We start from the raw sequence: 24,758 nt of genomic DNA on the forward strand, positions 1-24,758 counted from the left end.
ATGGCAGGCCAATTACACTATGAGCTGTTCATTGCCGGACAAGAAGTTGACCGTCCTCTCACTCTTAGCCACCTAATTTACTTGGATCACAATATCGGGGGGGCTATTGCTCTTGGATGTAGATCACTTTTGGCATGCATCAGACGCATTACCTCCTTTGACTAATTTTGAGAACAATACAGTCGATTTGTTCCCTTGGACAACAAAATCTTAATATCTCTTATCCATAGAACATGTCTGGTTGATTATGGGAAAAAATTAGTCAGTTTACACCATTCTCCACTTTGACATAAGGTACACGTTCCCTTTGATGAGAAACATTAAAAGAAAATCGACTATCGGGCACATTATTAACTTTTCATTTTTATTTGGTTGATTTTTTCAAATTTTGTTCGGTTAAGTACCTAAAGCTACCACATATATATACAAAAAAATTGTAATATACGAATTAATACCGATGGTTTAGTATATTGTCACTTAGTATACGATTATTCAAAAATTTCTGTGCTAGTGCTCTTTGAAGATGATGCCGTAAACAGGATTTACTGTGAAATTTGACAAAGAAAATTACTATAAAACAACTCAGCACTGCAAGCTTATACAATGTAACAAAATTAAAGTTTTTTTTCTTGAAAAATTTCTAAAGTAGCACCAATCTTATATGAATAGTCATATTTCGTTAATATTTTTACATTTTCAATGTTTTATTCTATTTCTATCAACAATGATTAAGAATCGAAATTCAAATGGTTTACCATGCTTAGCACTTTATCAGTGTCATCTTCAACGTGCGCTACCTCCAGTAATGATAAATTAGTTAAGATGTACACTCCTGTTTATTGAAATAACAGACAGATTTTTATCTTATAAATTTACTTGACATTTGTTGCCAAATTTACCAATATCAAGTTATCAGGTAAAATATTTCCAAAAAATGTTTATTATACTAAAATTATTAACCCTTACAGTCCAGCCATTTTCCAATTTGACAATAATGGCAACTTTCTTAATTTCAGTTAACTGAGGATGCATTAAGTACTTTTACTCAAATTGTCTATCGAATTATCTGTCACTGACAATGTATGTGACTTTAGGTAGGAACTCTGATTTACGCAGGCAAATTTTAAGTATATGCTTTTTCAGGGAACAGAATTGTACATAAAACAACATCTAGTTTAACATAAGAGTGTCTGGACACCCTCAATATTTGCTGAACAAATAAAAATGTCACTAATTGTTTATTATTTATATATAAGAAATATTTTCATTTTTTAAAAAATCCAAAATAGCAGTAGCAATTTTTTTTTAAGTTTTGGATTCTCTGTTTCAGAACCAAAATTAAAATTTCCAAAATGCCTACCGCCTAACGCTCACGTTGGGATCAAAAAAACTATTTAAGGGGGAAACAGGGTTAGACGATTTTTTAGATACATAAATTGTTAATGAAAGTATGTTTCCCGAAATTTTATATGAAAATTTCTTGTTCTTTCAGGGCCCGAGCGTATAAACCAGCGATACTTTTTTCAAAACTTTTTTGAAATTGGTACACGCTAGTTTGGAAACTTTCAACCAATAGTTTTTAAAAAAGGCAGTTACTGTCTTCACTGAATGAACCTAAACTAAAATATCATCTTTCCATTTTTGTTTAACAGCATACGGATTCATATAGAAGAGACACATAATGATTTCTCTGATGAGCTGGTGTGAAAAAACTAACCATGTACAATATTAAATAATATGTTTAGTCATCAATATTTTTAACGAGCAATCAATAAATTGAGAATATATATATATATATATATATATATATATATATATATATATATATATATATATATATATATATATATATATTCATCAATTGCCAGTACTCGCATCCGCTCCGCTATAACTGTGTAAATTGTCATTTTTGTATTTAGGTTAATTGTTTGTAACCAAAGCAACGAATTGAGAATTCGTGTAGCTTTTTTTCCAAAAAAGGATGTATACATACAATTACATAACAATTCAAGAGAACTGTAGTAGTAACTTTCTCTCCGATTTCAATTCAATAGAGCATCTTTAGATATAACTTATAGTCTTCTTATAATTTACATAACCTATCTCATTGAAGTAGGTAGTGCTTTTGCCCAAAATAAAATGAAAAGTAGTACTCTAAGCATACCCAGACCCTACCAAACTGTAATTTAAGCTAGAAAATGAAATATGCGCTTTCACTGCCTCTATAATGTGTTTTCAAAACTTCGTATTACATTTTTTGTTAAAATTTCATAATTCCTATAGTAGTGGTTGAAATCAAAAAATTAATCATTGTATGTTCGTCAAGTTTCAATTCCACTTCCGTATAGTTTTTCTAAGATAAAAACGTGAAATTGTTTTGATTTTGCTGGTAGTCATGTATTTGGTCAGCATTGAATGTTCAATTGCAATACTTGTATTAACACGGTTTACTAATATTCTGTAGAAAAAAAATTTCAAAGATGCCACTAAAACCTGCAAATGTGTTCTTGTTTTCCAACCAAGCCTCCAAGGATCACTAGACAACCTGAACTGATGTGCGACGCACAATTGTAAGAAATTGCAATTTAATCATATTCTCGCCAAAATTATAAAGAAAATCTCACCTTTATGATAAACCTGAATCTTATAGTTTGGCAAAAGATTTTTTTCTTTTCCAACAACTAATTTAAGCTAATAAAAAAATCTTATCCGGTTCGAGCGCAACTTTTATCGTACTTCCGTAATTTTAAACAATAAAATACTTGAGCCGTGCCCAAAAGACTTTTCAAAAACATGTTCTTGGTTTATTTGTTAAATACGAAAACAGCCTTACCATATGTTACAATATACCATTAAATTGTTAAGATCAAAAATATTTATTTTAAATACAATGTGTCTACTGTACATTTTAACTTAATACAAACAATGAAAATTATATATGGTACAAAAAAGCTTTCACCTGAAATGGGACGACGAATAAATTAATTTTAGTATACACTATATACTGCGTATTTAGCATAATGTAATTTGTATGGGGAGAACGGATGCATTTAGCGACAAGTGGTGTAATAAAAAAGGGATGTCTTTTGGAACCTTTTAAAATTATACAGAAACATATTTTTAAATGATTTTGAAAAATTCTTCAAAACATATTAGAATGTAATCAATACCCAATTATTATTTAATATAAAGAAAAATTGTCAAAAAAAATATTTTTACGATGGCAAAAATTTTCTTTTACTGAAAAGCATTTTAAGTGAGGAGTAAAAAATATCACAATTTTATAACATTGTTTGGAATGTTGTTAGTCAAAAATAAAATATGACTTGGTGTGAATATTTAACAAAAGCAAACTTCTTGAAACGTCCCATGTTATAATGCAAAAGGTTCTACTTTTATCTACAATTCTCAACATAAAAAGCAGAGATTCACATTATTTTCAACTTAAAACTATTGTTTCTTTATTCGTAGTGTACAACACCAGTCACCAACTGCAATATTCAAGACCCCTCAAATTAACTAATCACCCAATTTGATACTAAAAATTGCAACATATGGTATACGAAATCTTTTCGCGCGCGCGCGCGAGATTGACACGACAAGAGTACAAGAAAAACCATCTGCACTCGCACACTTTTTGCGCACTCCTCTTTTTATGTTCTAACGATTGGCGTTCTTCAGTTGATTGGATAACCAATCAAGACCTTCATAAAGACCATCTCCGCTGGTTGCACAGGTAGCTTGAATGTACCAATTGCGGTTACGTAATGAATGGAGACCCAATTTATCGGTAATTTCTGCAGCGTTCATTGCATTTGGAAGATCTTGCTTGTTAGCAAAGATCAAAAGTACAGCATCTCGTAGTTCATCTTCCGCAAGCATTCGCATTAATTCGTCTTTTGCTTCAGTTATACGCTCCCTGTCGTTACTGTCTACTACGAAAATTAGGCCCTGCAAAAATAAAGACCAAATCAATCCAGTACATATAGTAAAAAACGGGATCAAATACAATTACCACTAAAAAATACTTCGGTGCCCTAAACTCTTTTACCAAAAATAAATACTTAACACCAAAAAATAAACTTTAAAATTACAATAATCTTAGCTGTTTTAGTCAAGGCCGCACTTAAAATTAGTAAATGATCACCAAATCTTAGCGAACAAATTAATGCACTATTTCTGTCTGGAAAAACCTCTATGATTGCTATAAAATGTTGGCATTTTACCAATAAGGTATAGTGATGCCATATTAAGTTACGTCTCCGTCTCCTTAAGTGGTTAATAAATTTAGAGACATAGAAAGCTGGGTCTTAGTAAAAAAATCTATAATAATAAAGAATCATATTTTAGTAGTTTGTTAACTGTTTCGGTAACTAATTATTAACCTAGAGTAATTTACTTTAAAGGAACAACAACACGTTAAATATTTGCATGTCATTTTAAATTAAAATGTGGTTCATAGTTTGATGTTCATCAACTATTTTTAGGGTTAACAATGATGTGTTTGGAGTCATTTGCTTTAATAGGATGGTAAGATGTAAAAACTTTGGTTATAATTTCCCATTAACATGCGGTTTTAATTTTAGTGATCATTTACTATTTTTGGCTGTTGCATTTTACTATATCTGGTGGTAAGTTAAACGTGAGCCTAAAAAAACAGTTAAGCATAAAGTAATACCATTATAATGTAAGTAAAGCTGTTTGTGATGTGCGTTTATGTGATAATAAATTTTGTCTCCAATATGAATACCACTGACAGTTCTCGAAAATTAAATTAACTATATAAACAGGCATGATATATATATATATATATATATATATATATATATATATATATAACATAAGAAAATGGGAACAATGCTTTTCAAACCATAAATTCTTTTACATAAGAGGAAGATACTATCCGTAAATTTAATTTAGTTACAAAAAATAAAGTCACAATCAAAGTTGCAAATGAGCTTTATATGTCTGTTGATATGGGAGCTGTATCTTATGTGTTGTTGTTATATGTACGTTGAGTTGAAATCATCATTTACACTAATTTCTTTATATAAACTTGAAGTTTTATGTACCTTTCATTGTTCACAATTTTTTTCAATAACATGCAATTTATATTATGAATAACCTTATCACTAGTGATAACATAATCTGCTGATAATTTTAACCAACCCACGTATTGTATTCAACCATCTATTCAATGAAATATTTGAAAAATGGAAATGGAAAAATCACCCACATTTATGAACCTATACTATCAAGAAAGAATTTCTAAAGAAGGAGAAAACAAAAACAATCCAGTTCCAGTCTGAACAACTTTCAAGGGCAGTATACTTTACGATAAATGTAATTTTTTTAATTGTTTAAAAAATATATGAATGATAATAGAAGTGCAAATTGTTAATATGCTAGTCATCAAATAGGGAAAATATTATCTTTACAAAAAGAGATAAGAGACGCCCTACTGCGAACTGAATAGTAAACAACTTTTATAGGTCCGCATAACAATATTTAATTTTCACAATCAGTCAATCATTCAAAAGTATAGATGAACATTACAAAACAATTAATCCATTTAAATTCCTAAATAAAACCATTTACTAAATTGAATAATACTGATAAAATATTGAATATAAATAAGGAATTGGAGAGTCTCCATAAGCCACAATGTCATATTATAGTCTGTTTAGGACCTCTCCCTCCCTGCACGTAGCCTTTTCCACGACTCTTCCCCACTGCCCGATGCTACGTGGTTTTCACAATATTTTGCGTTTTCTATTATATATTTAATAAGAAAATATTAACAGTTCATTACTTTTTAAACAATGTAATCATGATTCTTCCAAAAAATTAGCATTTGTGTGCCAAATAAAATCATTTCTATGTTTTATATGATCATCAGGTAGGTACTTTTGTTAGGGTGCCCTGTTAACAGCAGTAGTTAATTGTGAGCTGCCAAAATGTGAGGTTTATTAAAGGTTAAATTATTCTTGAATAAAAGTTTTATTAACGATAAAGTATGTGGCAACCTTGGCTTCATGATCAACCATCAACAAGTCAATTTGCAGATCGGTAAACGTCCTACTAGAATCTAGCACACAGAGGCCAAGCAGTTGAAAAGAGACGGGAGCATCTATCAACAGATGTTCAAAAAGTTATTCTAACATGTTTTAACCGACTTTATAGTTGAGGAATGTCCAGAAGAGATGCCATGATATCCAGGAAACAAGGTTTTTGTCAAATACTTCTCAGACTACACTCAACAAAATTACAAAGCAAGATGAGAGAATCAATGCGACGAAAAAGGAATGTTTCAGGAATTTTTTTTAAATCAAAACTGATAGGTTAAGTCCAATATGCGAAACAATCTACAGTATGTTCGCATCAAACATAATGCCAAATATTCAAGGTATTCTTGTGGAACTGAAAAGGAAACATATCCTTGAGGTATGTTAGATTCAAACACTGGACAAACGATAATTGAAAATGTAAAACGAAAGCACTCCATTCCAGAGGTAAACGCATACGCATTGTGGTAGAGAATAAGGTTAGGTTAATGAAACATTATTATCAAGTTCAAAGCATGTTAAGGCTAGCTCTTTAGATTACCACCAGGATATTGAAGCTTTTCTTGGTTAAAAAAAACTGGTACCAGCACAACAAGCAGCAGTGTAATTGTGTTATATAAGGCCTCATATCATTCAAGACACATTCGTGAAATTTCAACTTAATATTCTTCCAAAGCAGACATACAGGAGTATCTACTTGAACAAGATTTATATTTCGAAGAGCACTATACAAAGCATCAAGTCATGGAGGTTTTAGCAACGAAAATAATTGGCCAAAAAGAATTGTTTTAAGATTACTTCTGTACTACTGTTTTACATCAAATCGAATTAATATGATTAAAATGACAGACAATAACTAATAACACTTTACTCAAAAATTCCTCCTTCACTCCGTTATGGAACTAATAATGAAATAATGTTGTGGAAAAACTTTGGAAAAAAAGAAGTCTCAACTTCAAGCTAGATAATTTATATTTTACTCACAATACAAATAATATCTAAAAATTCATACACATATATTTTTCATACATTGTTAACTGCACCATAATTGTACTCACCTGAGTGTTTTGGAAATAATGTCTCCACAACGGCCTAATTTTGTCTTGACCACCTACGTCCCACACTGTAAAGCTAATGTTCTTATATTCTACAGTCTCCACATTAAATCCTAAAAAATATTTTGAATGATGTTTAATAAGATATTTTTTAAAACATTTTGATCGAATTTTATTCACGTCACAATAAAAATACAAATACATGGATACTCTACCCGTTTAACAAAAATGATGCATAAAAACTTTACGATTTATACACATGAAAGTTAATATCTCATTTACTAATATAAATGCATATAATTATAGTCAATAGTAGTCAATAGTAGTCAAATGGATAAGTATTCAAGAATAATAAAATAACTATATTTTTTTACATATATAGTATAAAAAACAAAACAAAATTGTGACAGTTAAGACATCACCTGGATGTTTCATTTATTGAAATCTTCCATAATTTTTCTTGTAATCTTTAAAATATGTATTTTATATTGGGGCGGTTCATTTGAACGAAGACACCAGTGTGCTATCGTCGGCAAAGTTATAAATTAGGATTGTATATAGTAGAAAGGGAGTGGAGACAAGATGCATCCCTGGGGAACACCAGCATTGACCTTTTTGAGGTTTGTCCATCGATAGTGACATGGATCCATCGGTCTTTGAGAGAGCTACTAAGATAGTCAATAAGTGAGGACATCAAATTGTACAATCTTTATTTATTTAGAAGGTTATTATGCCAAACCCTGTCAAAAGCCTTCGATATGTCCAGTACAATTGCTCTGGATTCCCCATATTTCTCTATAGCTTTAATCCAAACTTTACTGACAAGCCAGAAGGTCTCCTGTTGATGTTTTTTTACAGAAACTGTATTCATGTATGTATGAAGTCTGCAATTGTAAGAAATCTAAGAAGAAAAGGGGATTATTTTCTAAACGAATTTTACACGATGAATTAAAACAGCCGATGCCAAGTAGATCTGTGTAATATGTAGATATGTGGAACCAATCAGATTCATAATGATTTACCCAGATCACTTGACAAAGTTCATTTATTAATAGCTTTAACATCTAAAGAGCTGAAGAAATCACATACAATTTGAACCAAATACTTGTGATATTTGGAGCACTGCACAGTTAACGGTAGAAAATTTGCGAACTGTGTTGTAAACGAATTTAAATGTTTATGGCCAGAGCTTAAGATTGTTCACGGACAAACCACGCCATAGCCAGAGCAAACGATCTGTTGAAAGGGCCAATCAATATATCGAAAATATTACTGCTTCATAGATGTCAGATAATAAAATGGTCAGATGCTTTAAAATTTGTACAATATATGAAAAATCGTGCCTTTCATTCAGGTATAAAACAAACTTCATACAAGACCTTGTTCTGCATTGAAAATAGAGTTGGATTAACTACATCATATTTGCCTCCTGATCTTTTTCATATCTAGGGCGAGTAGGGGATTTAGAGAAAGTCATTAAAGATATTACCATGATGGAAGAAGAAACTCTAAAAGAAGATTCTTATTCAGAAGGAAACATTCCTGAAAAAGATCCAGAAGCAGATCAAGCACAAGAACGCTTCTGCAATAAATGTGATTCTATTTTACTGGCTAACATTGAACACGACTTCTATTTGAATTGGAAAAAAGAAGCAAGCCAATCACTAATTCAGTAGATAAAAAGATAAAAAGTTACAGTGAAAAAACTAATACACCTGCAAATGTTGGCGATAATGTTACGGTGGCTATTCCTGATGTGGGTTAAGCAAAAGATACCTTCAGAAATATAATACAAAATGTACCAGTTATGTACAAAATAAACCACCATTACTTATAGTTATTTCAGGTTTTTACTAGTTATTATGTTTAATAACATATTTCAGGTATTTACGGTAACATATCTATGATGTTCCTGTCACCAATCATTTTGACATCAACATTCACTAATGGCCTCTCCTTCTGTAGAGATGCTTTAGAAGATCTGAGTTATTATCATTGGTTCTCTCTTGTATTTGATTACTATCACTCTTTTTTCTGAAAAATTGTCGAGTTCCAGAGTATTTCAAGTAGATTGTGTCGAGTTCTCAATTTGCTGTTCATGATGAAATTTGGAATCTCTTAATTGTCAAAACCATCTTCAACCTACATAAAATACTTGACTCCCTAGAAACATATATTTGAATTCCCAAAGTCTATCTTACTTCTCTCTGAACTACTGGTATTAACCTTCCATCAGGCGCTTAGACTTTCGCAACACCACCAGGCGCTAGCCATATTCTGGACAAAATAGAACTTTTGCTTTATTTCACATTCCAATTCACTTTTAATGATGATTTTATTTGCTAATACTATAAAATTGTTTATTGTAGTATTCTCATCAAATAATGATCGAGATTTTTGATAAAAATACCAATTGGTGCTACAGATGTTGCCAACTTTCACTTCAATGTGTACACTGTTCACTATTCATTGAAGGACTGATATATACTTTCACCCTTTTGTTGTAGAGGAGGAGTAGGAGGTGGAATAACTCAAACACAAAAAGTCAACTGTGATTCCAATTTCCTAATAATAATGAAAACACCTGTCTGCCATCCAACAGACGCATAGTGCCCAGAGAAAGGTTAACTATGAGGTATAACTTCACCATTTATTTATCACTATACAAATAGGAATTTATCACATGTATAAGTGGACCTGACAAAAAATAATCTCATGTTTTGAAAATTTCACCAAAAAATTGTGTATGTTTGCATTTGCTTTGCAGTTCTAAGCTCGTATGACATTAATCATCTTAATTTAATTAACATATGAAAGGAAGTTAATGATATTTCCATGTATTCAACTTTATTAATTAATAGTTTAATTATTTTAATTAAAGACAATTCATTCAAAATGATGAGATAACTCTGGATGGCAAAAACCCAAGTAAATAGTAAGAATATTACCATATACTTCTATAAAGCAAATGGTGAAATAGATTTATAACAAATAATTTAGTTATGTACTTATATCAATTTAAGGCCAGTGAACTATGTATATTTATGATATGAGTCACCTATTTATTCCTAATAATTGTAAATTAGTCACTCAAATTAAAATAACTACATATTTATATAAATTTGATTAACTAGAAAAAATATTTGCTGATTATTCTATTAAAGATTTATAGAATAAATAGATATCAAAAAATGACAGAAAAGTACATGTCATCAAAAAAGTACTTACCAATAGTTGGAATAGTTGTTACAATTTCTCCTAATTTAAGTTTATATAAAATAGTAGTTTTACCAGCTGCATCAAGCCCTACCATCAATATCCTCATTTCTTTTTTGCCAAAAAGGCCTTTGAATAAATTCGCAAACACATTACCCATAGTGATTGCTTACTTTATAAACCTAAAAACAATTATTAATGTTTAAATAATTTTATGTTATTCGTTTTTGGTGATCATCTAATTTTAGAACAAAGACAAAATTAAGAATCATAGTATATTACATTGTGTACGAATGACATATTGATCTAATATTTGTAAAAAATACTTCCTTGGGTAAATAAAAAGAAAACTAATAGTAATTTATTTAAACACGTCACATTTCTATTGAATTAACTATTTTTTTCTCACATTAAAATAACGATTTAACACAGAAACCTTACAAGCCGTTTTTTGACTTGTTGTCACTATAAACCAAACCCTGCATTAGCAAAAGAAAAAGGATAAATATCAGAAATCGATCGAACTACTACCTATTTTCAATTTGTCAGATTAAAGCAGTATTACTGTAAAGTTGACTGGTACTTACGTTTTGAAAAAAAAACACCTTATACTTTAGAAAAACGCTGTAACATTCACCCGTCCTCCCAAAAAGTTGTCGAATGTCAATATGGCGGACTTGAAAGAGAATCGTAGTTTATGCCACGTCTTGAGGATCAGCGTGTCGCATTGGTTGACGCATGCCACGTGACTTTTTAGTCATCAAGATCTAACCTCCACAGTAGTGCATGTCTTGAATTTTGATGTTATGGTGATATAAATACTAACTAATTACTAGCATTTAATGAAAAATGCCGTATCCCACTTCTCCATTCAATGAAAACTTCAATTATAAACTGATAAATAGTTTGTTAGTTGAATTGGATTATGACAATAAAGTAAGTTCAATCTTTTTGCAGTTGGTGGTACTGAATTTCACATCCTATACCTAATTAATTCTACGCGGTCATTCCAGATTTCAAATGAAGAATTAATGTTTACTCTAAAATGGCTATGTTCTTCCCCAAAAATGACTACTATAAGGGTTAATACTCTAAAAAATAACGTCCAAAATGTGCTGCATATTCTTAGACAGTTTCTAAAAGAAACCAAAATGTATATTCATCATTGTCTCAGTAATGTTGTTGTTATCGAAAATACAGCTTTATGTGAAGAACTTGAAAAACATGAGAAAGAAGTTATAGTAGACACAGAATGTGCATCGGCAGTACTAAGAGGAGCTCACATATATGCACCTGGAGTGTTAGGAATGGTTGCAGGTGAAATCATTTTCTTTTTTTGTGAAAACTCATGAGCATTTTATTTTATTATCTATTTATATATTTCTAAGATTTGTCCTCATAGAAAGAGATAAGAAAAATAAATGAAATAAAATTGTAACCAATCTCAAGATTTGATTATTTTATAGCTTCAAAAAAATTGTTCGATAAAATTCTGGATCATTGGAAAAAGCTTAGTGGAGAGTTTCTATGATTTAACAAGCTTCTAGTTTATCCTTACGTGAGTTAAGGAAGAATAGAATATTTATTAAAACATTTGATTTTTATAAGTCAATTTTTGTTTGTATTGAAAAGTGACAAGTTCAACTGAAATGAATTCTTAGTAGAAATTTGATGCAAAATTTCTGAGATATACCAATTTCCATTTCCTACAGGGGCATAATACTAATAGATTTATTTATTTTTTCCTAATTATTTGATTGGCTACGGAATATTTTTTGAATATACAGTTTCGGAAGCAATAGTAGAAATCTACTTACCAATTATTTTAGGATGTCAGCTTAACGAGGATGTTAGTATATATGCAGATATTGCCAAAAAATGTAAAAAAGGATTCCAAAAGGTTTATGATAGTACATCTAAAATACATATTGGAAATGGTAAAATAAAAATGCAACGTCACCATCTATTTTCAACAAAAAATATACAATATAAGTAGGTTTTACAAGTTTCAAGGAGAAGCAGTTTTAGTAAATTTATTCAAAAAATGTAAAGTTTCTTGATTCATGTTATTATCAAAAGATATGAAGTAAATTTGTATGAAAATTTATTTTTCAAATACTAGTAATTGTTATTTTGTGTAGGGTTGATCAAAATGATTTTTAATCTGATGTTAAAAACACTAAACACAAACTTTATATATTCCACCCTTATTAGGCTAGGAATCAGCGGTAAAAAACGTTAAAATTGTGGAATTTTGTTAATCAACCTCGATTTTAATGAAAATTGAGATTTAAGCTCTCCCTTATTCAAAATCTACCCTGTGCCAAAGGGTTTTTTTTATTTTTTAAGGTTAAAACTACGGCTTATCGTAAAAAACTCAAAAATCTTCTATTTTAGCATTTATTTGAGTGAAATACTATTTAAATGAATTATTCATAGATCTGTTGATATTCCCAAACAAGTTTATGATTAATCGGACTTGTGCAACCTCTGTAAAGACCATCCTCTGAGTGCAGTAATATTGAAAGCTTTTTTTAAAGACGCTTATTGTGAAGTTCCATTGTATTATTTGTAAATTTGTAGATCAGATTTATACAAACCATCCAAATCATTCTCTAATAATATGAAAAGTTAAAAAATAATCTTGACGACTTTTGACAGTGCTCATTTCTTTCAAAGGATTTTCTATGTGCCTTGAAAAAGCTCTCTTTCCAAAAATTTCATCAATTTCAAGTTATTTGGGGTTAAAGGTTTTCAATTTCGGGGTTCCCCAAAAAAGCCACAGTTATTGAATTTACAAAGGTCCTTAAAAATAAAAAACGAATCTCTTTGTTTTTTATCAGCTACATTTTTATTATGAATGATTTTGCTGAAAAAATGATAACTTTTCAAGTTATTCATGAAAAACTATAATAAAATATGTATACTTTAAATGAAGAAATGAAATAAATTCTCCACTCCAAGATGGGGTGGCTTTCACCTTCAGAGTAAAAGCACCCTTTGGCACAGGATAGATTTTGTGGAAGGTTATTACACATATTTTTAGTAGTTAGTTTCGCCTAAGGCCCAGTAACAGTCTTTGTTTGACACCATTTCTTGGATGGAACGTACCATTGGTGTTTGTTGCGTATGAGGTCAGAGTGAAAAACAATTTGACGGAGGTTATGTATATATGCATTCGTTTTTTTTTTTCAAAATTCTGTTTCAGTGGTGTTGCAGTAGAAGTATCAAAGACAATATCTGGATGTCCTACTATAAATGAAAACATACTACCAGCAGGTGATATTTTACTGCAAAACATTCCGTCCATTTTATGCGTCAAAACTCTCAATCCCAAACGAGGATCTGTTGTGATCGATTTATGTGCTTCACCGGGAAATAAAACCACATATATAGCCGAACTTATGGAAAATAAGGTGAGGATTTTTTGTTTTTATATAGCAATACAATACGATATGGATTTGTTGAGGTTTGAGAGGTTTCGTTGTAAAGTAATGTAACATCTCACGTTCTTAATGTACACTACACCTAAGTAACTTATAATGGTCGCATTTAGTGGAGGTAGCGCAATTGCTACCTACCGGTAACGGTAACGCTAAGGAACATGTTGAGCGTTCACTGTCAAGACTTTTTTTTGTGCCTTGTTACTCTATAACAGCTATATTTTCAAAATAAAGACTATTTTGGTTGCTTTTATTGAACTTAATAAGTGTTACATTAAGTGATATTTTATAAATTTTATAAATTTATTATATATATATATATATATATATATATATATATATATATATATATATATATATATATATATATATTGTTATGGTATGAATATATCCAAAATAAATTATTAAATAATAATAAGATATAAATAAAGCACTAAGTTCAGTTCTGTTATTCGGTTACTTAGAGCAGTTTATCACAATAAAATAAATAACATTCTTTATATTAAGTTTTGGCCAACACTATATTCTAAATTATTATTTAATTTTGACAAATCCTGTATAATCAAAGAATTTAATCCATAAATTGACAGATAAAAACAGGAGCACCAACTTCAAAAATTTGTGTGACATACCAACATAAATTTTAAGGTTATAAATGATAAAATATAAAAATTTTGACAACTGCAATGATAAAATTAATAACATAGGAATGAAATAAATACAACAAAGAAATTATAGAATAATATTATTTGAATAAAGTCACAATAATTTAAAAATTTAGAAATGACAATTTAGTAACTAACTTTTAAAATAAATATCATTGGTTAAAAAAAAAAAGTTTGTTAAAAAAAAAGAAAAACAATGAAGAAGAGAATCAACAACGAGAGAAATTTTTTTTTGCAAGAGAAAAAAGAGTAAAATAATTTTAATTGAAATTTTAAAAAAATTAAAATCTTGATATAAAAGGCATAAAATATTCAAAGGATTGATAATTAATAATTGTATAAGTGTAGTAATAAGAAATTAGTGAAAACAATTAAATAAAGTGAAATAAGTGAGAATACTCACAAAGGGACAATTTCCAAGATAAAGAAGTTGTGAAAAGGAAAAGAACAGGAGTGGAACTACAGCAGAGTATCTGTTTATTCTGCAAGGCCGTAACAATTTCCAATTAAAAAAAATTAAAAATACAACATAACAAACACTTAAGGTACTGTTCTATTAAGTTTAAGTATTTCTTTTAGTATATAATATTTAAGTTCACATTTCCATATAATTTAGTTTTATGAGTGTAATTATGAGTATGAATGAATGAATGTTTGTAAAATAAAATAATTGTAATAGCTAGTTAAGAAATTGTATATTTTGAATATTTTATTAATTATAAAGAACAGACCCGGTCTTAAAACTATTATAATCTGACCTTATAACCATAACAATTTATCGCAATAAAATTTTTTTAATTTGACCTCACAATATAATACCCTGAGAATAAAAAAAAATAATAATAACATAATAAAATAAAGAAATTCAAATAATTATTAATGGCGCCCAAATTAAAATCTGATTTTATTTAAAATAAAATTTATAAAAATAAACATTACACACTATAATACCATAACAATATATATATATATATATATATATATATATATATATATATATATATATATATATATATATTAAATTGTAAAATGTAAATAGACGAGTAATATGTACCTGCCTGTAAGGGAGTTTGGTTTAAACAGGATACCAGACGTGAACTGAGTCCTTTTTGTACCCCATTCATCTATTAGAACTTCTTTTGAAGCAAATTATCTTGTAGCCAACGAACTATCCTTGACCATTCGGTAATTGCCATCCGTTTATTCAGTTTTTTTTGTGTTTAAAACCACGTGCTGACAAAACTTGACGCAATGCTTCTAAAGTAGTATAATTGTATTCTGGATAATATGCTACCTTTTGATGTGTTACTTCTAATGTCCCAACCCTATTCTCTTTATATAAACTACAAATTGTCCTACGTATGAAATCTTGAGTAGGTTTGTCAACTAATTTCAGTTTTTCTTTACATATTTTTCGGTTCTGTGAATTATCAACTGCAACCACTTTCGTAACTACTCGATAATTGGAAAATTTATCGTGTACATACGTCTTCCGACATATTCAGCCGATAGAAATGCATTTATGTTTACGATTCGATGTTTTCATTGGTAAACAGTGGAGATGATGAGTCCACGTGGACTGACGGTTTGTTAGATGTTTACCGAATATTATACGGAGAGTAAACATTATTTTTCATTTCTTAATTTGGTATGAGTGCCGTGCGTATTTATGAAATATTGATTGTTCCTCGCATAACTGTCTTCTGCAATTGATATTGGAAGAACTATAAATGTGGAGGTACTTTGTAGTTCCTTTTTAAATTATTATGAGGTGTATTCATCAACCACCCACTTTTGTATGTATATAAAAAATGTCATTAAAATTGAAAACGAAATTTAGAAAATAATTCATGCAGTTCCAATGCATTTCTCTTATCTTCATATATTTGATCTAGATCATTATTTCGAATCAGTTACTATTTAGGATCATTAATCAGAAGTTTTTCACAATGTTATTAAGACTCACTGAGAGAAAGAGTGTTCTTTATAAAACGTTTCAAGTATCGCTAATTCGTTAATAAATAGTGAGGAAATATTTGGAATACAGGAAAAAACTAAATTTTGAGTAATACAGAGTTAATTAATACTTCCATTAAGTTTGTTTTTATTCTACTTTGTATCGTGTACGATAATTCGTCAAAGACGCTCAACGTTTTTTTTTTCTTCAAGAAATTACAGACTAAAATACATAAAGAACAAAATATATGAAAATAGGGGGAAAATCAGAAGAGAGAGCGAACCAAACTGACAAATACAATTTTGAAACATTATCGACCTTTAACTATCTAGGAATAATGTCAGGACGAACAACCAGAGAAAGGAAAAAGGAAAGGATACAAAAAGGCTATCAAGCTATGGAAGAAATAAAAATAAATAAAAAACAAAAACATAACCAAACAAAATGAAAATATACAAAACCCTAATAAGAACCAGTAATCACATATGCGATGGAAACAACAGTAATCAATAAAAGAGAAAAAGAAGAACTTGAAAGAACCGAGAGAAAGATAATGAGAACTATAACAGGTCCAAACATAACACAGGAGGGACAATGGAGAGCAAAAAAAATCGAATAAATAGAGAAAGAATTGGGGAATTGAAATATAGTGAGATACATAAAAGCACAAAGACTCAACGGGCATATAATGAGAAGAAGACCAACTGAAATTATCAAAAGAAGAACGCAATGGATCCCATTGTGGCCAAGGAGAAGAGACAGTCCAAGAAAGACTTGAAGAAATGAAATAGGGCAAGATATAAGAGCACTTAATATAGAGAACTGAAGAGTAAAATGATGAAACTCATAAGAATGGAAAATAATAACAAAAGTAGCCAAGACAAACGATAAACTATAAAGAAAACAAAAATAGAAATCGAGGAGTAATCCACCCCAGAAAAGGATTTTGAAGCACTAAAAGCGATAGCCATAATCCAAAAGGATTGAAGGGCTTGATGATGATCATGATCGAGTACGATAATTGGTCAAAGGCGCTCAAGGTTTTTTTCTTTTTTCTTCTCAATTAATAGACGTCACTAGACAAGAAAAATATTACAATATATATTTCTCATATTACAGGGTGTTATTATTGCTATTGACAAAACTCCAAAAAAAGTATCACAACTTCAAGAACGCTGTGAAAATTTCGGGGCCAATGTTAAAGTTTATCAAGCTGATTCTACGACGATTATTATAGAGTCACAGACTTCATCTAGAACTGTAGAAGATGGTCCACCATTTCTACCAGAATCTTTCGACAATGTACTTTTAGATGCACCTTGCAGTGTTCTGGGAAAAAGACCTCAATTAGCCAATAGAATGTCTGAAAATGAAATAAAATCTTATGTGCCGCTACAACGCAAATTATTTGAAACTGTAAGTATATTTGGTACAATATGAATAATTTTTTTTTTGGCTCAATTGGACATCTTCGAACCATCAAAACAATGAAAAAGTTATTCTGATTTATATCTTCATGATAATCGCTCAATTAAATATTGTAGTTATTAATAATTTATATTTTTTATTCATTATTGAAAGTAGATTGTGTATATTTTTATTTAATTTTGAGTCAAATTACTATTGCTGTTTGATTGGGGGGTCATAACATACACTTTTTACTCCATGCGTTTCTTCCATCTTTCGTTTTCTCTTCTATACTTTCCTTTTCCATTCTCTTTATCTTAGCAGCTTCTTTCACATTTTCAATCCGTGTTTTTCTTGGTCTTCCTCTATAATTTTCACCAGCTATTTTAGATTCGAAGAAGAACTAAAGAGAGATCTAGCAGAACATCAGAGCTATATTAAAAGGTGATCCAACCAAAATGCACGATGTTAATTGTAAATAAAACAAAAAGTTTTCAGAGAATTATCTTAATATTTTTTTATAACTATAGAAGGATCTATGACAATTATGTGTGGAACAAAATATCGACCAAATGCTCGCCACGGCTTCGGTGGCATATCTCTATCCGATGGTCCATATTTTCAATGACTCTGAGGTTCAATGTCGTTAATGTGCCGAATTATCTCATCATTTAGCTCTTGAATTGTTCTTGGCTTATTAACGTACACTTTTTCTTTCAAATATCCCTAAAGAAAGAAGTCCAACGGTGTCAAATCACATGATCGTGGCGGCCAATTAACATCGCCACGACGTGAGGTAACACGACCATTGAATTTCTCCGCAAAAGATCCATTGTTTCTTTGGCTGTGTGGCAAGTGGCACCATCCTGTTGGAACCACATATCGTCCAGGTCCATATCCTCAGTTTCTGTCCACAAGAAGTCCGTTATCATCTCGCGATAGCGAACACCATTCACGGTAACTGCTTGGCCGACCTCATTTTCAAAGAAGTACGGCCCGATGATGCCGCCAGCCCATAAATCACTCTTTGTGGATGCATCGACTTTTCAACAATCACTCGTGGACTCTCATTTGCCCAAATGCGGCAATTCTGCTTGTTAACGAATCCACTGAGATGAAGTGTGCCTCATCGCTGAAGATGAGTTTCTTTGTAAAGGCTTCTGTTTATTCAAGCAACCATTCCGCGTATTGACGACGCTTAAAATGGTCAGCAGGCTTTAGCTCTTGAGTCAATTGAACCTTGTAAGCGTGTAAATTCAAATCTTTATTCAAAATTCGCACACTATCGCGAACAACAGCAATGTTTTCCGCAGAACGAACAGGGCGAGCATGCACAGGTGTTTTCACATTTCCTACAGACCCGATTTGCTGAAATTTGCGCACAATTCTCCCGATTGTGAATACATTTGGTCGATTATGCTGACCAAAAAAATCACGAAGTGCACGAAATGCATTTTGATTTGAACGCTCATTTTCGTAAAAGGCTTCAACAATCTTAACGCGCTGCTCAATTGTGTAGCTCTCCATAGTTGAATTTGTCAAACACTAAAACAAAGAAATGTCAAATTAACAATTAACATCGTGCATTATAGTTGGACTACCTGATATTAATGAAGAATGGAAATATTTAGAGAAAACCATAAAGAAAGCGGCAAGTAAAATAATACCACAGAAAATGAAGCGGGGAAAAAAGGACGAATGGTTCGATACCAAATGTGAAGGAGAAATTGAGAAGTGGGAACGATCCGAACAAAAAATGCTACAGACCGGAACAAATGAAGATAAAAAACTGTATGAAGAGCAAAGAACAACGAAGAAGAGTGTAGAGCAAAGAAACGCAAAGGAATGGAGAGCAGAAGTAGACGCAGAAATGAATAATTTCTATAAAGATATCAAATACAATAAAGGGCAAGCTGAGCAAAACACTATTTATACTCGTATGAAAAATAAAAAAGGGGAAATAATAATAGTTGAGACCGAAATGATCCAAAGATAGGAGAGCATTTCAAAGAAATATTAAACGCAGAAAGGTGTACAATGGCATGAAATAATATCGAAAATATATTGCCACCTACAAAGGAGTAAATACTAGAAATAATTCAGGTACTAACAAAAGGCAAGTCCCTGGGAGAGGACGAAATAGAACCAAAATTAATCAAGTATGGTGGAACTGCACTGAAGACGAGAATATATCATTCAATAAGCAGTATATGGAAACAAAAGACAATACCAGAAACGTGGAAAATGACAATAATGGTACCAATACACAAGAAGGGAAAAAGAAATGAATGCAGAAACTACAGAAGTATAGCGCTACTAGATACAACCTACAAAATTTTCACTAAAGCCGTAGATAAAATTTGAAAGTATATGGGAAAAAGTTGTTCGGAGACTACTAATGCGGGTTTAGATCTGGAAGATCAGTCACATACCACATTTTCACTCTGAGACAAACGCAAAGAATGGGGTATGAATAGGATCTGCCAATTTACTCAGTCTCCATAAATTTCCAAAAAGCTTACGATACTGTAAACAGAAACCATTTGTACAGCATTATGAACGATTTAGGTATTGCAAAAAAGTCAAAAGTCTTACGAAATTGACAATCAAACATACAAAAACAAAGAATATCAAAATATTTCGAGACCAACACAGTACTAAAACAGGGAGATCCTTTATCCACTACGCATTTCAATATAGTATTAGAATGGATGGTACGTGAAATCGGTTTGTACAGAACGGGGACACTAAAAACAAGAACAACGCAACTACTGGCATACGCAGACGATGTAATAATTCTTCCAACATCAAAAAACAAGCCTTTATAGAAATAGCAGAGACAGTGAATCTACATCTATACAAAACAATAATGAGCTACGGAGACAAAACGTGAACTGTTAACAAAGCTGAGGAAGAGAAGCTAGATATATGGGAAAAAAAATTACTTAGAAGGATACTAGGCGGTAAAAAGGAGGGATATTTAAAGCTGAGGAGAATAGATAATGAAATAAGGAATCTATTTGGAGAAGGAGAACTAAGCAAAATAATAAGATCCAAAAGAATAGAGTGGCTGGGTCACATACAGAGAATGCCCGGTTTTGGAGCAACAAAAAAAATGATGGACATGGAACAAGGAGGAACAATACAAAAAGATTGAGGAGGTGATGTAAGACCTAGGAGAAAGAGGAATTCACGACTGGAAGACGAAAGCGAAAAATAGGAAAGAGTGGAAGGAAATCGCTTCAAATGATATGTTATGTTCCTCGCCTCAAAGAATTCCATTGGCTATGGAACATTGGTCAAAACAACATCGAGCATTTGCTGTGATCAACCATCAAAAAGTCGATTTGCAAATTCGGTAAATGTACTAGAGCCTAGCACAGAAAGAGGCCAAAGTAGTTGAAAACAGAAGACAAACTCTATCAAAAGATGCCTAAAATGTGATTTTAACTGTTTTCAACCGATTTTGTAGTCGAGGAATGTCCAGAAGAGATGCTATCCAGTTAATAATGTTTTGACGCATATGCATATTACATTGCGGTGGGTAGCCCTTTAGATTACCGTCAGGATATTGAAGCAACAAATTCCTCTTTGTATTTACTTTTACTGAAATTATCTTTGCATAACTCTGTACAATTCTCAATTATGGGTTCTTTATCTACATTTTTTAGCCGATTTTGGTTTTACAAAATAAGAACATTTTCGCTATTCGATGACTGGCGTTATACCAAATTAGATAAACCTGTGGTAAACATATTTAGGTTGTTCATGCTATCGGTAGCAGATGATCAAAATTCCGTTTATAAAGTTTTCTCAAACCCACAATTCAAAACTATTTTTTTCTTCCTATAATCGAAATACTCTTCAACATACTTTGAACCATGAAACTTTCAATTAAACGTTGAGTATTTATTATGAAATAATACATGTAATACTTTTTTCAGGCTACTAAGTTGTTGAAACCAGGTGGGACTATGGTATATAGTACTTGTACTATAACTTTGGCTGAAAATGAAGGTATTATAGCATGGGCCTTGAGGACTTTCAACTTTATAGAATTATTAAAACCTCCCCTTAATTTGGGAGAGCCCGGATGGATAGGAACTTCATTAACAGAAGAACAAAGAAACTTCGTACAAAGATTTGGGCCAAATTCGAAGATTGATTCTGTTGGCTTTTTCTTTGCTTATTTTAGAAAAAAATCGTGACTGAGATAAATAACTAATAAAATTAATTTTATCTAAAGCTAATTAATTAATACATATTTTGAATAATCATCCCGGCCAATTTATAATACTGTTTAACGGTTTCAGTCATAGTTAAAATCGATTCCGAACCATTTCATAATCAATATAGTATTGGTGTCATACAAACGTTTGATTATGAATCGGTTTGGGATTTCATTTTATCGATTTACGAACACACAACTGTCACTAAAACTTTCGGATTTGAAGAATTCCAAACTGCAATTTTCAAAAGGCGCGTGCGATAGGATTCACCTGCAAAGCCTACTATTGCAGAAGTGCTAGAACCTATTCTGTCACTGTCACAAAAAAAGTCATAGCTGAAAGAGCGAATATGATCACACGCCGAACTGATTAGGAAACGGATCCGCAATCAGTAGTAAAAATATAACAAACAGATAGATTTGTTTCAGAATAAATAATAGACTTAGTCGATGTGAGTCCAGCAAACACGAAATTATCACAAAAAATTCAGAACTGAAAGAGTGAATATGATCACATGCTAAACTGGTTGGGAATTTGATCCGCAATCAGTAGTAAATGCATAAAAAATAGTAGAACTGATTCAGCATAAATAAAAATTCAGAGCTGAAAGAGCGAATATGATCACATGCCGAATTGGTTAGGAAACGGGGGTAAAAAATAAAAACCATTTTGATGCAACGTTCTGAGGCATGTCTCAGGGTTGGTCATTATTTAGGAATGAGTTTTCTTTGATAATTCCGACTCTGAACATTCTAAGTGATGTTTTCCCTGCCACGTTTTCCAGAACCATGTGGGAGATTTAGAATCACTTCTAGTGCAGCTATTATGCAAGATTCCATGGCCCCGGTTACACATAAGCAAGCCAGTCTTTGTACCTTTGAGAGATTGTTCCTCGTGGTATTCAGACTAGTTCTAGTACTCCAAACCACTCCCATTCTATTTGCCATAACACGATGTCTGGAAAAGTATTGACACGATTTTAACTTTCGTACTTTTAATATATGGAAGAACGGACGCAGACAGTTCAATAAACTAACAGTTGAATTCGATATACTGAGATTCTTAATAAGAAAATCGTTACATCAAGGTGATCTTTTTAGGTCGACAAAAATTCATTATACGAGTTTTTAACTAAAAAAATTGATTTTGTTGAGTCGAAATTTACATTTTATCTTATGTAGAGCTCTAGAAGGTTTAAAAATAAATCGTTATATCGAGGTTCGTTATATTGAGATTTGGCTGTATAAATACGCACACTCTAGAATAAACAAGTACGGCCTAGTCTACCGATTATAGTATATTTAATACTTAAACTTTTTATTTTAAACTGCAGTAATTAACTAAATACTTTGCACACGGCGCAAAATGCGTTTAAAACTACAAATCTAACTCCCACCTGTACAAGACCTGACATGTACGCTCAATTTCTTTCGACTCTGCTCAATTGGTTTAGACTAGACCGTACTAGTTTATTCTATAGTGTGCGTATTTATCTCAGGATCAACTAGTATAGCCTATGCTAAACTGGTTTATCCTATCGGGCTTAGGTCAAATTAGTTTGGACAAGGCTATACTAGTTAATCCTATTGCTTAGCTTATAGGAAGAGCTAGTTTCTCGTGAAATTGGCCTTTGTCTATAACATATACAAAAACCAAGAATAGTTCACCAATAGGATTGATCAATCCCATAAGACGTACATACGCCAATTCTTGAGCCAAGGTCAAGTGATGCTTACGTCACCTGCAGACCTCGACGGCTTGTTTACCATTTATCCTCATGCTCAGATTATCATCAAAATTCACAGGAAACGACTAATGATGCTCTAGAATATATTGCTGGTTATCTTGCTAAAAAATACAAAAATATTTTTCCAAGTCTGGGTGATTTTACATACGAAACGACACAAGAACACTCGTATGTACTTAGTATTCCTTCTTGGATTCAACAACTGTCGTACGGTGGTCTCACTAAGCCATCAGAAGAATTTTTAAAAAAAGTTAAAACTTGGAACACTTATTTTGAAAGCCATCATGGAGAATCGTTCAGAAAAGGGCCAGGTGTTGTTTTTAATTTAGCAAAGAAAATCTTTAAAAAAGATTCGAACTATCCATTTAAAATAATTAAGGCTTTTTGTAAATTAAGGACTATCAGGACTAATCAGAATAAATTTTAGAAATCTAAAAGCTAAATTTGAAAGCACGAATTTGAAGAGAAAGTCTGTAAAAGGGGATGAAGATGACGGCAGAAAAACTGGAAAAAAAATGTTCAAAATTACTCATTGACAGATTTCTACCTATCTCTTTATTTTATATATATCTGATATTTTATTATTTTTCTTAAATTTAATAATTTAGATTATTATTAGAAATATTTTTCATAAATCAGTTTAAATCATTTCATTTGTTTTTACTTTTTAATTTTTAGTTTAAAGTTTGTTAATGGCTTCTGTTTTACTAATTATAAAATACAGATCATTTTAAAAAATAATTCATTTTCTTTAATTTCTTTTCTTCATTGTATACCTATTATAAATGGAACTTAAAATTAACTGAATAATTGGAAATTGGATTTTAAATTAATATTAATTCATAATAATGAATAACACTTAAAAAAATAACTGTATTTTTGTTAAAATTGGCCTTTAAACTTATCAAATAGTCTAGCTCAACAAAGAGTTAAGACCGGTCGAGGTCTGCAGGTGACGTCACGTATGGCGATTT

At 31.1% G+C, this 24,758-nt stretch overlaps 2 protein-coding genes across 3 annotated transcripts; one reads left to right on the plus strand and one right to left on the minus strand.

Annotated features, from left to right (window-relative positions):
* Positions 1-2,779: 2,779 nt before the first annotated feature.
* On the minus strand, positions 2,780-11,311 carry LOC130902386 (ADP-ribosylation factor 1). 2 transcript variants are annotated; one of them, XM_057814491.1, is made up of 4 exons: positions 10,924-11,311; positions 10,349-10,518; positions 7,124-7,233; positions 2,780-3,951 (listed from the first exon to the last, which is right to left on the minus strand). In XM_057814491.1, exons 2-4 carry the CDS (start codon positions 10,494-10,496, stop codon positions 3,661-3,663), a joined length of 549 nt encoding a protein of 182 aa, XP_057670474.1. In that variant the 5' UTR covers positions 10,497-10,518; positions 10,924-11,311; the 3' UTR covers positions 2,780-3,660. The 2 variants fall into 2 exon arrangements, with proteins under 2 accessions (XP_057670474.1, XP_057670475.1); XM_057814492.1 differs by having other exon boundaries at positions 10,746-10,928.
* LOC130902385 (tRNA (cytosine(72)-C(5))-methyltransferase NSUN6) lies at positions 11,084-22,058 on the plus strand. Its single transcript, XM_057814490.1, has 6 exons — positions 11,084-11,272; positions 11,350-11,653; positions 12,166-12,328; positions 13,545-13,752; positions 17,521-17,817; positions 21,753-22,058. Exons 1-6 carry the CDS (start codon positions 11,186-11,188, stop codon positions 22,014-22,016), a joined length of 1,323 nt encoding a protein of 440 aa, XP_057670473.1. The 5' UTR covers positions 11,084-11,185; the 3' UTR covers positions 22,017-22,058.
* Positions 22,059-24,758: the final 2,700 nt, after the last annotated feature.

This window comes from Diorhabda carinulata, chromosome X (genome assembly GCF_026250575.1).
Source record: "Diorhabda carinulata isolate Delta chromosome X, icDioCari1.1, whole genome shotgun sequence".
Lineage (NCBI taxonomy): Eukaryota > Metazoa > Arthropoda > Insecta > Coleoptera > Chrysomelidae > Diorhabda > Diorhabda carinulata.

Excerpts from the sequence above, each read along its gene's own strand:
- LOC130902385 (XM_057814490.1), top strand. The coding sequence starts at position 11,186 with ATGCCGTATCCCACTTCTCCATTCAATGAAAACTTCAATTATAAACTG. Across the intron at positions 11,273-11,349 it reads AATTGGATTATGACAATAAA|ATTTCAAATGAAGAATTAAT; the intron begins GTAAGTTCAATC and ends CGGTCATTCCAG. Across the intron at positions 11,654-12,165 it reads AGTGTTAGGAATGGTTGCAG|GATGTCAGCTTAACGAGGAT; the intron begins GTGAAATCATTT and ends CAATTATTTTAG.
- LOC130902386 (XM_057814491.1), bottom strand. The coding sequence starts at position 10,496 with ATGGGTAATGTGTTTGCGAATTTATTCAAAGGCCTTTTTGGCAAAAAA. Across the intron at positions 7,234-10,348 it reads AACAACTATTCCAACTATTG|GATTTAATGTGGAGACTGTA; the intron begins GTAAGTACTTTT and ends AATATTTTTTAG. Across the intron at positions 3,952-7,123 it reads ATTATTTCCAAAACACTCAG|GGCCTAATTTTCGTAGTAGA; the intron begins GTGAGTACAATT and ends TTATTTTTGCAG.